General features: G+C 35.5%; 1 protein-coding gene across 1 annotated transcript in view; it reads right to left on the reverse strand.

Moving 5' to 3' along the window:
• The window catches only part of LOC149795182 (uncharacterized), a 56,679-nt gene extending 51,499 nt beyond the window's left edge, over positions 1-5,180 (reverse strand). The window contains exon 1 of the mRNA XM_089964050.1: positions 5,021-5,180. Coding sequence (XP_089820176.1) covers positions 5,021-5,172 — 152 coding nt within the window. The 5' untranslated portion in view covers positions 5,173-5,180. The remainder of the gene's footprint in view (positions 1-5,020) is intronic.
• Positions 5,181-15,068: the final 9,888 nt, after the last annotated feature.

A 15,068-nucleotide genomic window follows, 5' to 3' on the forward strand; every position in this document is an offset into this window, starting at 1 on the left:
TCATTAAATTGAACATATAAAATGTAATACTGCAACAGAGTCTAGATGAACTATTTCTTCAGAGACACAATCCAGACTCTGTGGCAGCAAAATTATCAAATAGGACACAACTAAGAGACAATCACATTTTCAGTCACAATGGTTTGACAATTATCAATGGCTTGAATTCATTGACTGTGAAGGCAAAGTGATTTGCAGTTACTGCAAAAAAAGTTCCCAAACTGTCACAGATTTTAAATTCTACCAGTGGACTTGTAAGTGTAACTGACAAATTCAGGATTTAATCAAGCAAGTCTCATGATAGTATTATACCTAATAAAGCAAAATGTAGCACAGTATATTCATGACACTTAGGCCAGCATGTACAAAATATTCCTCAAGTTACAGTTGCTAGCACTCCACTAAGAAATGTCATTTTATAATAAATAAAAATGTAATGGAAAAAAAAATTGATAAAGTGATTGCACTCTTTAACATAGCCTACTACCTAACTCAATAATGAAAATGATTTGGTTCATTATATCTTTGTGTTTTATGGAATAAGTGCATACATCTGATTGAATTTTAGGCAAGAGACTGAACTTTTGGGTTAAGTTAAAATGTATGTGGAACAAATGCATTTTCTAAAACTACTTGTATCAGTGTGCATTGTGACTTTTCTTTAAGATAACTCTAAATGGTACTGGGTATATATCATTTTCTTCAACTGCACACTGTTGTCTTCCATTTGATTTGATGACTTACAGCTATACTGTCTACACAGTAGGCCTCAACGTCAGGAAAAATTCTGTATACTTCAGTTACAGCTGAAATAAGTTTTGCATTAGTACCTGAATCAGACAAAAAAGGTTGTGTTCTGGTGTGTGAATAGAAATGGCTAAAAGTAATATAGACAAAAGCCATAAGAGTACACAAGTTACATATGAAAACCACCAATTCACTTGCATGTGTGGCATACAAGTTCAAAGATTTGCTTCATGTTTATTTCTGTACACACATTGTTCAACTCATAAGATATTTTAAGAGCTATTTCTCTATTGTATGCATAATTCATTTACAAATGTGATTAGTGGGCCACACCGAAGGCCATACTATTAGTTCACTTGGCAATATGGTAACGTCAGCTGAAAAGCATAATCATCCATTAAAAGAGCATTATGATATGAACATTAGGTATTTAGGACATATAGATTTTTCTTTTCCAAATGGAGTCCAAGTAATTATTGCCCAATCCAGGTATAATTTTGTACACAAGTAAAGAACAAAATAAGATAAATCTTCATTTATTTGCAATTGACAATACACTTCTTAATGAATATACACTTTTGCATTTATTTTGTATCACTTGAATAAACAATATTTCTTTCAGTTCATTTTAAACTTTTATTTTATATCACTTGAGTAAACAATATCTCTTTCGTTTCATTTAACACTTAGAAACAGGTTCTTCCAGTTACAATAATCAACTCTGGAAACAATAAACAAACTGGAACTTTTGACCTAATTATATTACATTTACTAGGGTTAAAACAATAAATTCCTTAACATAATAAATTAACAGTTCCAGTTAATCAAACACAAAATCACCTTTTATACAGGGTGTGAACTGTTAATATTTACAGGATAAAGCTTATAGTTTCCAAATTGATTGAAGCTTACATGTTGCAGTTGCTGGCACATATCTATTTCCAGCATGGTTTGCATACATTCCACCTTTAATAATTTTGTTACTTCCCTACCCCACCCCATTCAGTAACAAGTATCAAAAATCAGGCTCATTCTAAGGCAAAGTCTGTAACTTGTGTACCACAGTCATCAGAGAGACAAAGATGCAAAACTTTATGATGCCTGTCAAAGGAAGAAAACAGTTTGTTGTTTACCCAAGTTTTGAACCAGTTAACTTGAATTCTCAGACCATCAATTGCTACAGCCCCACTAATTACAATTGTTAGGGAATAATGAGAACTCACCTTCAGTTATCTGTGTATATATATAATTTTAATAACCAAGAATACCGGATGTCTGGGAACATTATAGCATTCAATGGTAACGTCAGAACTGAGATGAGAGAATTAAACAAGCATAGTACATGACATAATATATCCATAAACTATTGACTGGGAAAAATACTACAGAACACCATTTCTGCTGGCAGTAAGATGTTGAACCTATATGTCATAAATATCAGGTTGGACATCTAGGACCAGTAATATTCATAATGGGCAGTACCACCCCCCACCCCCCCAAGTGAGAAGGGCCTGATTTGTAATCTAAGCCACCCAACCTATCACAGCCTTTATAGTACTTGAAACAAATATTGAGTAATAGTAAAACAAACTCTGAAAGTTATTAAAACCAATTTGTTATATTTCCATAACTCTGCATAGTTAACTGTGCAAGCAGACTTAAACATATCAGTGTATGACAGTTAAATTGAGCTATAGCATCGATTAACAGAAGCTACGAATTCATCAACAAGCAGTGAACAATCATCTTCACAATAAATGTCAAACATTAGCATCCATAAGCTGTCAAGACAAGTTGTTACACTGGATATATAATCATCCATTTATTTCAAACAAGCTGTGAAAAACGAACCTCACGTCCGCTATATGTACGCTGGCCATTGCAAAGGATGCTTTAATAGATTAATGTTTATCGTCGTGTCTTGACAACCATTTTGCGCGCGCACACCGGAAAGTCATGCTATATATTTGTTACTTGTGAACGTATTCGTGGGCAGTACGCTATATATTGTTCCCGTGACCGTATTCACGGGCAGAATGCTATATGTTTGTTCTTCGTGAACGTATTTTTGGGCAGTTACTTTGTCATCTTCAACCTAAAGGTCAAAACTGCCCATGAAATATATATATCTGCCCACGAACCGAAAACATGAATAGGACTATAACATAAGTGTATATACTTATTTTCAACATATACATAATTACTATGTAAGAAATACAACCTATGTATATGTATTTTGATTTGAAATGTAAACTATATCATGTCCTTCCCGTAAACCCACTTTCGGGATGACTGCCCACAACGCACCTAAAACGTGTATATATATATATATATATATATATATATATATATACGAACTAGAATAGTTGTAGTCTTTATTTTAAATTGTCTCTATACTCTAATCATAAAATGAATATGCCTCTTTTATCGATGAATCACGGTATAAATTTCAGAATGTGAAGCAAATAAAAGGATAGAAAAGATTGTTATTTATCCCAGTGCATAGCATTCAGAATTCCGGCTCTGCTTCGTAACTGTGAGTCAAATTTAACAAATCAGGAAATTACCGAATAAGGGGTAAAATAAATTCACGCGAGCTTCTCTGATGAAATAAGCACCAGTGAGAATGCTTTGTTTTTAGATTTGATACAGCACTTATACAACAGATTCTCGTTATATGGACCAAGGTTCCAGTTATTTTGTTAGCGATAATACTTTTATTTTCAAAGGGGTTACCTCCCTTATCTTATCATTATCAAATCAGCATAAATCAGTATATAAAATGTCAGAAACAAAACTCGTTGCTTAATATTAAATTAGTTTAAGTGTGTAGAAGATAAAATGCATATTTTCATAAATTTTAAATGAAATTTTATCAGAATAGAATAATTACATGCCATTCATTGACATATTCCGTCCTAAACGTAAATAGGTAATATACATCCTTGTTTCAGTGGAATTGCTGTTTTAGACTTGAGTTGAATATTAAGTTCTAAAGATAAAATGAGTTCTCACCAACGCTGTTTAACGCTATTTTCAGCACATGATAGGCTATACATGGCAGCCAGTATATTTGGTGGAGAATGAACCCAGGAAAACCCACAGAAGAACCACCTACCTAGGTGAAGCTACTGTCAATTTTTCTCAGATACCCATGTTTGCCGAGCCGAGACTCGAACCCACTGGGACAGTAATCTGAAATGATGAGCGCCTTTGACCACTCGGCGATTCGGATCACCAAATGCTTCTGCAATCTGTTCTTGTGTGTGAGGGCGGGTACTAGAGACGCTATTATTTCTTTAATGAATTTTCTTATTCATTCTACTTCGCGTTATGACTGTATCCATGAGGTCCTCGTGGCAAGACTGTATCAATGAGGCCTTCGCGGTATGACTGTATCCATGAGGCCTTCGCGGCATTGCTGTATCCGTGAATCTTTCGCAGCATGACTGCATCCGTGAGACCTTTGAGGCATGACTGTATCAATGAGGCCTTCGCGGCATGACTGTATCCATGAGGCCTTCTCGGCATGATTTATCCATGAGGCCTTCGAGGCATGACTGTATCAATGAGGCCTTCGCGGCATGTCTGGGATAGACTTATCCATGAAGTTCACATTTTCCCTCCTTCGTTCTACTCAGTCTCTTTGGATTATTTCATCAGGAACTGACACTGGTTAGACTTGAACTATGCTTCCATCTAGGCTCAGTCTGCTAAAATTGTCACATCACTTGCTGAGCACAAGTACCAAACACTGACTTAAAACTCCGAAGTTAAATATTCGACCTAAAGTTTGATGAGATTTGTGAAATAGTATCTAAGCAGAGAAGAAATGGTATAATTATCGGAAAATGGTTAATAGATCTTCTAAGCATTGAATTCTGAGTCCTAATCAACTATTAAGCCTAAGGGGTTGTAAGAGCACAAGGCATACATTCACATTTCAGTACGAACTCTTAGTTCTTGAACATTTCTTAAGGCAATTATAGTTTCATCCTGCATATTATCTGATGCCGTGTAAAAACATGCCTAAATCATTAGTTGTTTTGCAAACCTTTGCACAAATTCGTCGACGTCAGAAGAATAAATTTCGTTGGAGAAAGAAAAAGGCTTACCGCTCGTCATTTGCTGTGATTGATTATTTTTAATGACAATTAGTCATTTACATTTTTGTGTGAGCTTCACTGGGGGGGGGTCCCTGCTTGATGTTCTAGTGAAACTATTATAAGGCTCTGTGTTAAATATTATTACGAATAAATTATCTTATACTTACCTAGGTGGTGTAATCTCGCAAGGATCGTCAAAGAGCCATGCCGTCATAATTGGCCACATTGACATGACGATGGCGATATAATACAAACTGTACCTCATTTTGTCTGATTTCCAGCTGAACTGCTTAGAGCATAAACCGTGTACTAGTGTCATGAAATATTTAATCTGTCCATCTTATAGTATATCGCTGGTCTTATCTTATTTTGAAAGCCAATCCTTCAAATAATGTCATGAATTAGAATATTGACAATGCTCATCGTTGCGTAAAAGTGCATCATTAGTTTGCATCAATTATTCACGTACTGATATGTAGCGTTGTGTCTTTATTGTATGTGAAATTTTGTACTGCAACGAACTTATATGTACTGACAATAAGTGCTGAGTGTCACAATACATCATAAAGATCGTTTGCAAAATAGTGTTCTTAATGAAGTCTCTTTTTAATTTGAAAGAGAAACTAATGTTCCTCATGAAGTTTATACTAATTTTAGATGAACATTTTATGATACTTATATAATAATTTCTTTCACTTAAACATTAGGAAAGTCTGCGGAAAAATTACATTTTACATGAAAACTTCAACCTATAACCACCTCCTAGTGAAAAGGAAGCATGCTCATGTTATGTAAATATGTAAATAAAAGTTTTATCAAATTCTACGTTTGTGTTAGAAATTGTTCCAAGTCATTTTTGTCCATTTTTTTTTATTTACCACTGTTAGTATTTTTACTCATTACTGAACATATAATTTATCGACATTCACCTGTCACCAGTCACCAGCCATCAATCAATCAATCACCACCAGTCAGTCACCAGTCAGTCACCAATCAGTGAGCAATGTTCAATCAATCAGCTCTCAACTGGAGCTCGCACGCCATAAAGTGGACTGCTCACTGACAAGACTCTTCGTAATGTATATATATATGTATATACCATGCCTATATTTCGCCCATCACTGACATTAAGAGATATTTACATGCCATTGCTCAAATATCGTTTACGTCGGAATCATGATATGTGGTGAGAAAGATGTAAAAGTGTTAAGTGTTATTAGTTGTTGAAGTCTTTGTTACTGCGACCTATATTGCCTTCTTTACATTGTTTGTCTTAGGTCGATTTATCGGTCACATTATAAGGTAGAATCGTGAACTAGTTTTAGAAAATTCATCTCTGGAAGAACTCCTTTGTTTTAGATAAGAATTGTCTCATTAACATAAATACTGTAAATCTTGCTGTTTTAACGTAATTAGGATTTCGGTGATACATTATAGTCAAAATATAAGAATTAATCTATATTTTATTGCAGGAATTTTTGTGCACTATAATTTCCCCCTCCCTGAATTCACTAAACTTTTGTGCAGTAAAACGAAGTGTACGTAACCTGTAGTGTCCAGCTTTACAGAATTCCTTTGAGGATAGTTTATCAAATAATGATCATAACAGAGTTGTCGGTCTTTGCGATGTGATGCACCTCCGTGAATACTACACGGGTTACAAGAACACTCTATTGTCACATATAGATCAGGCTGTTTTTTTACACTTAATTTATTTGTTTGTGTTCTAATTCATTTCTCAGGCACTGTTTGTGTTAGTGTCAGGACCATGGTGAGGGTTTAGATTCCGAGTACTACATATGTATGTCAACAGCAAGTCACTATTACTGATAATCAGGTTTCAAATACTTTATTATGTCGATGTTTAATTTAATTACCTATACATTAATAATCTTGAGGTCGTGAACCTGCGTGATTGGATCCACCTCTGAGTTCTACACCATTCCAACAAACGTTGTTTGCATTTGTATATTTAGTACTTTTATTTATATTTTATGTGGTTATTTTTACATCGTATTGGGGACTACTATGAACCATTAATTGTCCTTATATTCAAAATAGACTTTGTCACTTCTGATTGAAAAAGAGCATTTTATTTGGGACTGTAATGAGCTTTACATGAAAGGTATCGGCTGCTGTAGATGTTTGAAAGAGAAAGATAGACCTACACATCACAGCACATCAAGTCCAAAAGCACTGAACATCTTACATTTAGTTTGATTGTTTTCTTCTAGAAAACGATTCACTTTAATGAACTCTGCTGGAGACAGCTTTAATATGGTATAAGCAAGCAATGCAATCGATCAATGTTATCTGGATTATCAATTTTCTAATATACACTAAAAGGTAGCTACACGTATTTCAGATACCCCACTTACGGAACCCACGTTTCAATCCGAAAATAGAAACACAATTCTCGAGTATACTCTCGAAACAAAACTTTAAAAAACTCTTGTGTATACGTTACTACTTCTTCATTAGAGCAAACGTAATGAATATACTGAGTACAAGCACTGACTCGAAGAAAGTTCAAGTAAACAATTCATGGGTGACCAAGTGAAACTATGATTCTCAGGAAGAGTAACTTATTATCGTACAGTGCTCACGACAATATTGAGTATAAAGGTTATGGCCATCTTTGTTTGCCTTTCGTCCCTTTTTGCTGAAACAGTACAACAGTCAGAAATAATAATTTATGTCCATTACCTTTCCTCTGACTGCAACATTACAAAATTAAAATAGAATAACTAAGTTCAAATACCACAAAGCAAATGATACAACACAAAAATTATAGACATAGCTCAGAACGAATAGTTTTCGTAGAACCAAAATTTTTGTTGCTTTTAGAAATTTATATCAGTCTATTTGTATTTAGAAAAAGTGGTTAGTTAAGTTATTTCGTGTATATTTACTTCAATATTTCAAGTTTTGTTAGGGTTGAGGAGAACATACATACATACATACATACATACATACATACATACATTTCTTTTAATTGGCGTATGTTTCCAATTTTCTTTTTTCCATGTCTTATACAAAAGAAAAAAGAGTGAACCTAATTTTTATGACGCGTAGTGTCAACAAGCTTCAGACGACTTTAATGTGGCGCGCGCGATATCAAACAAGCTCTTTCTCTCCTCGGAATACCTTGCATTTTATGCGTAATATTATGATTCTGGTCCACTTTGGTTATTAATAAATGGCTTAAATGACTTAGTGCCGGACAATCCCAACCGCTCCCTAAACCTATATTCAGCGATTAGAATAATATGTCCTGTTTCTTAACCCCGTAACTCTGTTGTGTCAATATATCAAGAAATCTTGTACCTCCTGAAAGCTGAGAGGATTAATAGAAGCTCCTAACGTATATATCATGCGTAGGACAAAAATATGTCAGCTTTCTTTTTTCTTTTTTTTTTTTCATTTCAGACAGGGAATTTCACAAGGATTAGAGGTCGATATTTGACAACATTGTCAGGAAAATTAAGATGCAATTATAGGTCATTCTCTATTTTGTTTTGCAGAGCAGGGTTCATTTATACCAGTCCATACATCAATTCATTATCATTTGAATACTTCCAAATAGTGGTTCGACGTCCGCCTCGGATGCGGGTGGTCGCGGATTCGAACCCCAGTCGAGTCATACCAAAGACTTATAATAAATGGTACTAGACGATAGGCGCTCAGCATTAAGAGGTTAGTGTTATGACTGGTCGGCTTGGTGTCAGAATAATGTGACCGGGTAGGACATCATCATACAGGCAGCATGATGCCCCAGTGCTGGAAATCAGCATAAACTGCCACACTGCAGACATCGTAGCATTATGGCTGAATATTTTTTAAAGCTACGTTAAAAATCCAACACACACACACACACACTTCTAAGAAGTAGTTTTGTAGCTGATAACTGTAGTCGTTTGCAGTTCTTTTTTTGATGATTGTACTCTATTAAAATACGTTCTGTTTAATAATGATTGTACGCATTGCATTACCTTCATTTGCTGATAATAATACTGTTGTGTGTGTGTGTGTGTGTGTGTGTGTGTGGTACTTTCGTTTGCTGGTAATTGCATTCTTATAGTACATTTTATTTACAGACACTTCTAAAGCGGCATACCTTCGATTGACTTGGCATGCAAGTATGCTGATATGTAGAGACAAGGATAACACAGTAATTAAATGACTTTATTTGTACAACTGGCTCTACTTCAAGAGAATAATTCTCGCGAGAAGTTAAACAATTTCAGTTATAAATATTTAATTTAATTTCCAAGAATGATGGTCAAATATATATAGATTGTATCAAAAGTGAGTGTTGAAAAAAAAAAACCTCAGTACAAACATATGTGGCTTGCTGACTAAAATCATTTTAGTGCTTCCTTTTTTATTTGCTTGCCTATATTACCGAAGTTTGATCCATAACGGAATTATTCTGAACGTTGTATGTTTAACTAAATCGTTTGTGACGAGTTTGAATGTGTGTTGTGGTAGGACAGTAAATATATAAAATGTACTCCACTTGTTCCTCACAACAAAAAAGACTCGATCAAATTTTGACCGCATAAGACCGCCATTGACCGCCATGGACTGACAAGATAATCTGCCCATGTACGTTACATATAATACATTAGAACATCTGTATGATTTCATTTTAAGGCAAGTTGACTGCTGGACTTATCTTGTTCTGAGAGTCAGTCCCACATTTTTTCACAATTGAAATGTTGTTCGAATTCTCGCAATGTGCTCTTCAGGAACGTGACCTGACATCATTAACAAGATTATGCAGCAAAATGTCGATCATTCGGAACAACAGAATGTTCGCTTGATACAAGACTTATTTTGTTCTATCTTAGGAGTAATGCGGACAACCAAATATCCGGCCAAAATCAATATATCCAGAAGAGTCCGAATCATAGACACTTTACTAAAGCAACCCTACATCATTATTAATATTATACAGTAACTAAAGCATGTGTTCCCCTGATAGACACCTTTAGTCGGAACATCCTCGGTCTTCTCCGCCATGTAGAGAAAGAAACCCCAAGTGGTGTGAGCTTAGACGTTTTCTATTTTGTTGGCTAAGATAGACCAACACCTTCTGTACCCGATGAAATTACTATTTTTGCCATGGTCATCGAAGTTAGTTCCAGGCGCTATGAGGAAGTAAACAATATTCCTAACGCTAGCATGAACAATCAGACCAGCAGATTAAACCAAACAACCCAGCCACTTGCGTTGCATCGAATTTCTGATAGTTGGTGCTGTTGACATTGGTGTCTCAAGGTCAGCCGAAGGTTGACTGCAATCGTTTACTTTAATGAATGTTAAGAAGTAAAAATCAGTGGCTTAAAAATGTGCGTATGTATGGGTCACAGACAACGTTTCCTGAAATATAAATCACTCTCTTACTAGTGTGCATAAGTATATGTTTACTTCAATGTTAGATTAAGATTTTCCTGTGCGGAAAAGTCGATGACTGTAATAGCTTCGGAGATTTTTTTTGTGATATTATATTAAATAGCAATTGTTGCACAACATAAATGTCCTATAACACAACCATGTCCTCATATTGTGTGTTATTGCAAGCCAACATGAACGGCAAATCCAACTCAGGTTTCAATGTGTAATAAGTGATCCGCGATCGCTGGAACATGCGTCCGGTGTGGAACAAAGAAGTTGTCGTTCACTAAGAAATGTCGTCGTTGGTGGTGTCCATGCTGCATTAACAAAACTACCAGGAACACCATAAAGTAAATACTATGGTGATAAAACATATTTCTGGATAGAATTTTAGCGGGCCTGGTACACAGCTGGATATACGACTAAATTCTAACAATCAATCAAAGCCTGTGGAAGAACCTATAAACAGTGTCGATACTGAATGTTACCGACCGATGTACTGATAAGGCATGAAGTGATATCCTTAGATGTCAACGTGCCCATTGAGATCTCATCCATGATCTCATCCATGACTTGAACGCGATCAGGCTTATGCTTGGAGAAAGAATCCAGGGACGTCTGAAGGCCACGATTGCACTTGGAGGTAAAATATATTGATATAAAAGTATATTGATACAAAAAGCTTAGTTTCCGAGAGGACTTTATCAAAATATACCTCAATCCTCTTGGTTATTTTAAAGGAGAAGCATTTGTTGAACAGTTAGCGAGCACGGCAAAGTAACCAATAGGATTGATTGAACATTCTTGGCAAATTTACCTACCAGCGCCAAGAAAGAGTTTTTGGGCGACAAAATCGTCTATACACATGGAAGTACGCGTTAACAAATGTAGATGTAAGTGCAGATACAAGGAAGCTGAGCCGTTGACGTAAAACCAAAAATTAGCAAGTCCCGAAAATGCGCTAAAACTTATTCTTAAACGTTCACCTCTAAAATGGCCACTGTTATTGCAGGTCAACTCAGGCAAAGTACTTCCTGAAGCCTTTACTGCATTGTTAAAAAAACATTGGGTGATTATTTCTTTTGTTGTACATGTTAATTTCAATATACTTCGCAACCAGGCTGTTAATCGATTTAACCGTATACTTGCGGCATGGCTATTCGGACATTAGTACGCACAGGAATTGTTAATGAGGTCTCGGAGTATTCGATCATAGATCGCAGAGAGATTTAGTGAGTGGGTAACACGGCTTCCGTCAGTCGTACAAGCGTTAAATAACATTACGAATGAATCAGTTGCTCAACCATCTGTGTTAGCCCCCTTCGGAAACAATTTCGCTCTGTATCTGTATCCGCTGTGGAATTAGAAAGCGGTAAACATAGTCCAACTGACAGGGTATGATCCTTTCATGTATTTACGATCTCAGATCGGAATAATTTTCCAGGAGAGCCAATATGTTATCATTTAGCATACGCTGGTGAACAAGAAACAAACCAACGTGCAGAGCATTTGTGCGAGGCCAATTACAAGTCATTCCTGCGGATACAGAACTACCACCAAAGTCTATTATAATGCTCAAGTTGATTCACAAAAGCATTATCAGTACGGTTAAGTGGTGATTCCGTCTAGGAATGTTCGTGCTTAGTGTCAAGCGGTGACAAACTCAATGCAACGATAAACAAATGAAAGATGTTTCTTTGGCCGAATCTGGTTTTTTTGTGTGTGTGTATTCAAATTCACGTCGGTGCTGCAAACATTCCACAAACATGTCATTTTAAAGATCTTTTGAAACAACAACCTAGGGAACTCTTTTCGCGCTTTTCTATGTGCTTACCGCTCCGCTGTCAAGTACATTTTTGGACGCAGTCCAGCAAGCTTTTCCATTGGTTTCCAGCATATCCATAGTTGAGCTTAACAACAACTTGAATGTTTGTGTTACTAAACAGTGATAGGTCGTATGAATAATCACTTGAGTCGACCTAGTTCAGAAGTATATATGAGGTCATATCCGTTTAAATATCCACACTGGTAATATGCGTAAGAAATGAAACTTTGTCCGTGCAGAGCATCCTTACACGATCCTGGTAAAACGGCTTGATCTTTTCATCATAAACTTTTACTTGAGGATCTTTGACAAACCCATCATAAATCTGATTTGTCAACTTCAGCTTCTTTGCTTTCTTGACTTGGACAGCCACTCGTCTGCCGTCGAATAGCTTGGGTGATTGAAATGCTGTATCCGCGATGAGCCTTCGACGTTTGTCACATTTTAACATCGATATATATATATATATATATATATATATATATATATATATATATATATATATGCAGGTTATTTTTAATGGCTAATGAATAACTCTCCTTGTCCAGGAACTTCAGTAGATAGATTATCTCCCCTAGGCCATTATTGGGGAATCAGCTATTAGTCTCAGAAAATTGTCTAACTTCAACACTAAAATGGTATTTTGGGACTATTATACATTACATTTAGGAACTGTTGCAAAATTATATCTCTCGGAATAAATGATTTATGTGTTCACATCTTGTCTGATATCTCTTGACGGCATTTTACTCAGTATTCATATTTTTTTCATACTTTTTTGTTTAATTTAGTTCGCTTCATGAATTAGTACATGCAAAGTAGAAAATAAGTTGAATGATAATAATATCTTTGTAAGACTGAATCATGGGGAAGGTCTTTTACCTTCTTTGTTTCTGTGTGACTGACATGCAGCGCAGGATGTAAGAAGTCAACCTTAGATAATATAATACTTCTTTCTCAAAACACCAAAGTGTGAACCTGGTTTTGGGGTGACAAGATTATGCCCTTCCTCAAAAATTCTTATTAGCTTTGTTGACGTCCCACTCTAATCTTATTCTCAATTGTTACGCCCTTGTTATGAGTACAGTTTTCCGGTTTGAAATAAATGTGTCTCCGGTTAAAGTAACGTTTGGTTTTCTTTCTTTTTGACATTTATGTCACTGTAATATGACTGTGGTTTATAACTTGAGTGTGAATGCATTTTGGTTTTGTTTTTTACTGTTAGGATTATAGGCTGCATTATTTATATTATATCTTTGCATCAAGGAAAACTAGTATCAGCCGGTGGTCTGACTAAACTAGGTTTTTTTTCCTTTGGTTTCAAAGCCCCTACATTTGGTCGTTTCTTATGCGACATAGAAAGCAAAACTACATGAACCTGTCAGCTGTCATAAACACTTCTTAATATATTATTCAAGAAAAGATAATTCCATTTAAGAAATTTCCAGGGATGCAAAGTACCGTGTTTATACAGGAAATTTATGCAAATAGTGGTTTCTTTAATTTGAAGCCTCTAACCACATAATGCAATAGATGGATATTTCAAGCATGCACACCTGAACAGTAGGCACACTGCAAATAAACAAAGGGAAAAAAACACGATGCAAATTATTAAAACTGCTGTACTTATTCAGTTACCAACATTGGTGATATATGAGCCTGGTAAAATTATCAGTTGTATCATTCACTCTTTCCATCTGTCAGCATTATGTAAGTGTTGATTATTATTAATTACGGTGCTTGGAATACCGTCCAAATCAGTATAGTGCATATATGTTTTATTGGGCCGTGACAGCTTTATCGTTGGTGAGAAACATAATGAAAAAAGTTACTATGATGTATGAGGTATTATTGTACTCCTAGGCCAATTATCCAGTGGCACAGCTGACAGGAACCATTCGCCATACTGGTTGAGCAGACAATGTTAAGGCTTATCGGGCACTTGCAACAGCGATTCGTAAATCAAACATAGTATAATTTCTTCTATAATAATGCAAATTGTTGTAAAATCCAACGACCGTTCCGTCTCTCACAATATAGAAGCCCATATGCTTCAATTTTCCCATCTTTACAGCGGAAATTTGGGATTTTTAAAACCAATGAACAGCGCAGACAAGAAATGGAAAAGACCTTTTAAAATTTACGTAATTTAGAAAACGCAGACAAAGAACACCAACAGAAGCAACAACCACTATCACTAATATGAAACAATGCACACTACCTTCAGCCATTCCTCTGCTTTAATGAAGTTGGTCATTCGACGCATTATATGACAGCTGGAATGATTTTTTTTTTTTTTAAAGGAATATTACGCTTACCAAGTGTCTTAGAAGCTGAAACTGGGGTTTATGCATTGTTTAGTTTGATTTATACAAAAATATTCTATGCATATATAAAATCGTGCAATTCTGCAAAACTAGTGTAATTATATGCTCACGTTATGTCTACAAGCATACTTCAATGCATTGGACAGATAATTTATTTCCCATAAATTTAATGTGAATATATTACTAAAATAAAACTAATTTCTTCTTTAGGTTGCATACAGACCACATATGTTTCCACCCATTAGAATTAGAGAAATTCTCTCAGCCTTGAAATGCAGCTGCTTCGCATTATTGTTTGGACCTCGTGCTTTTCAACAGGAGGACTCCACTGTCTGTACATGATAACATAGCCTCGCATTGAAAGCTCATATTGTATTTGGTCCTTAGGAAATTGAATTTCAGGATATCAAAGTGAAAGTGAATATTTTGTTCTCAAGTATAGTACAATGATTGATGTTAAAGACATGAATACTGGAAAAGAATAGGTCCCTTTACCAGCCAATTGGTGCATCTTACAATATTTAGTGCTCTGTTTTATTCCCCCAATCAAAGAATGCTTATGTGACCGTAAACTAATTTGTACATAACAAAATTACTGCAAAAGAGTCGATTGGATTATATCATTCCCAAAATTCACTGAAATTTCAAAATGCCATCATCTCT

Source organism: Sinohyriopsis cumingii, chromosome 7 (assembly GCF_028554795.1).
Source record: "Sinohyriopsis cumingii isolate HCF-2022 chromosome 7, ASM2855479v2, whole genome shotgun sequence".
Taxonomy (NCBI): Eukaryota; Metazoa; Mollusca; class Bivalvia; order Unionida; family Unionidae; genus Sinohyriopsis; species Sinohyriopsis cumingii.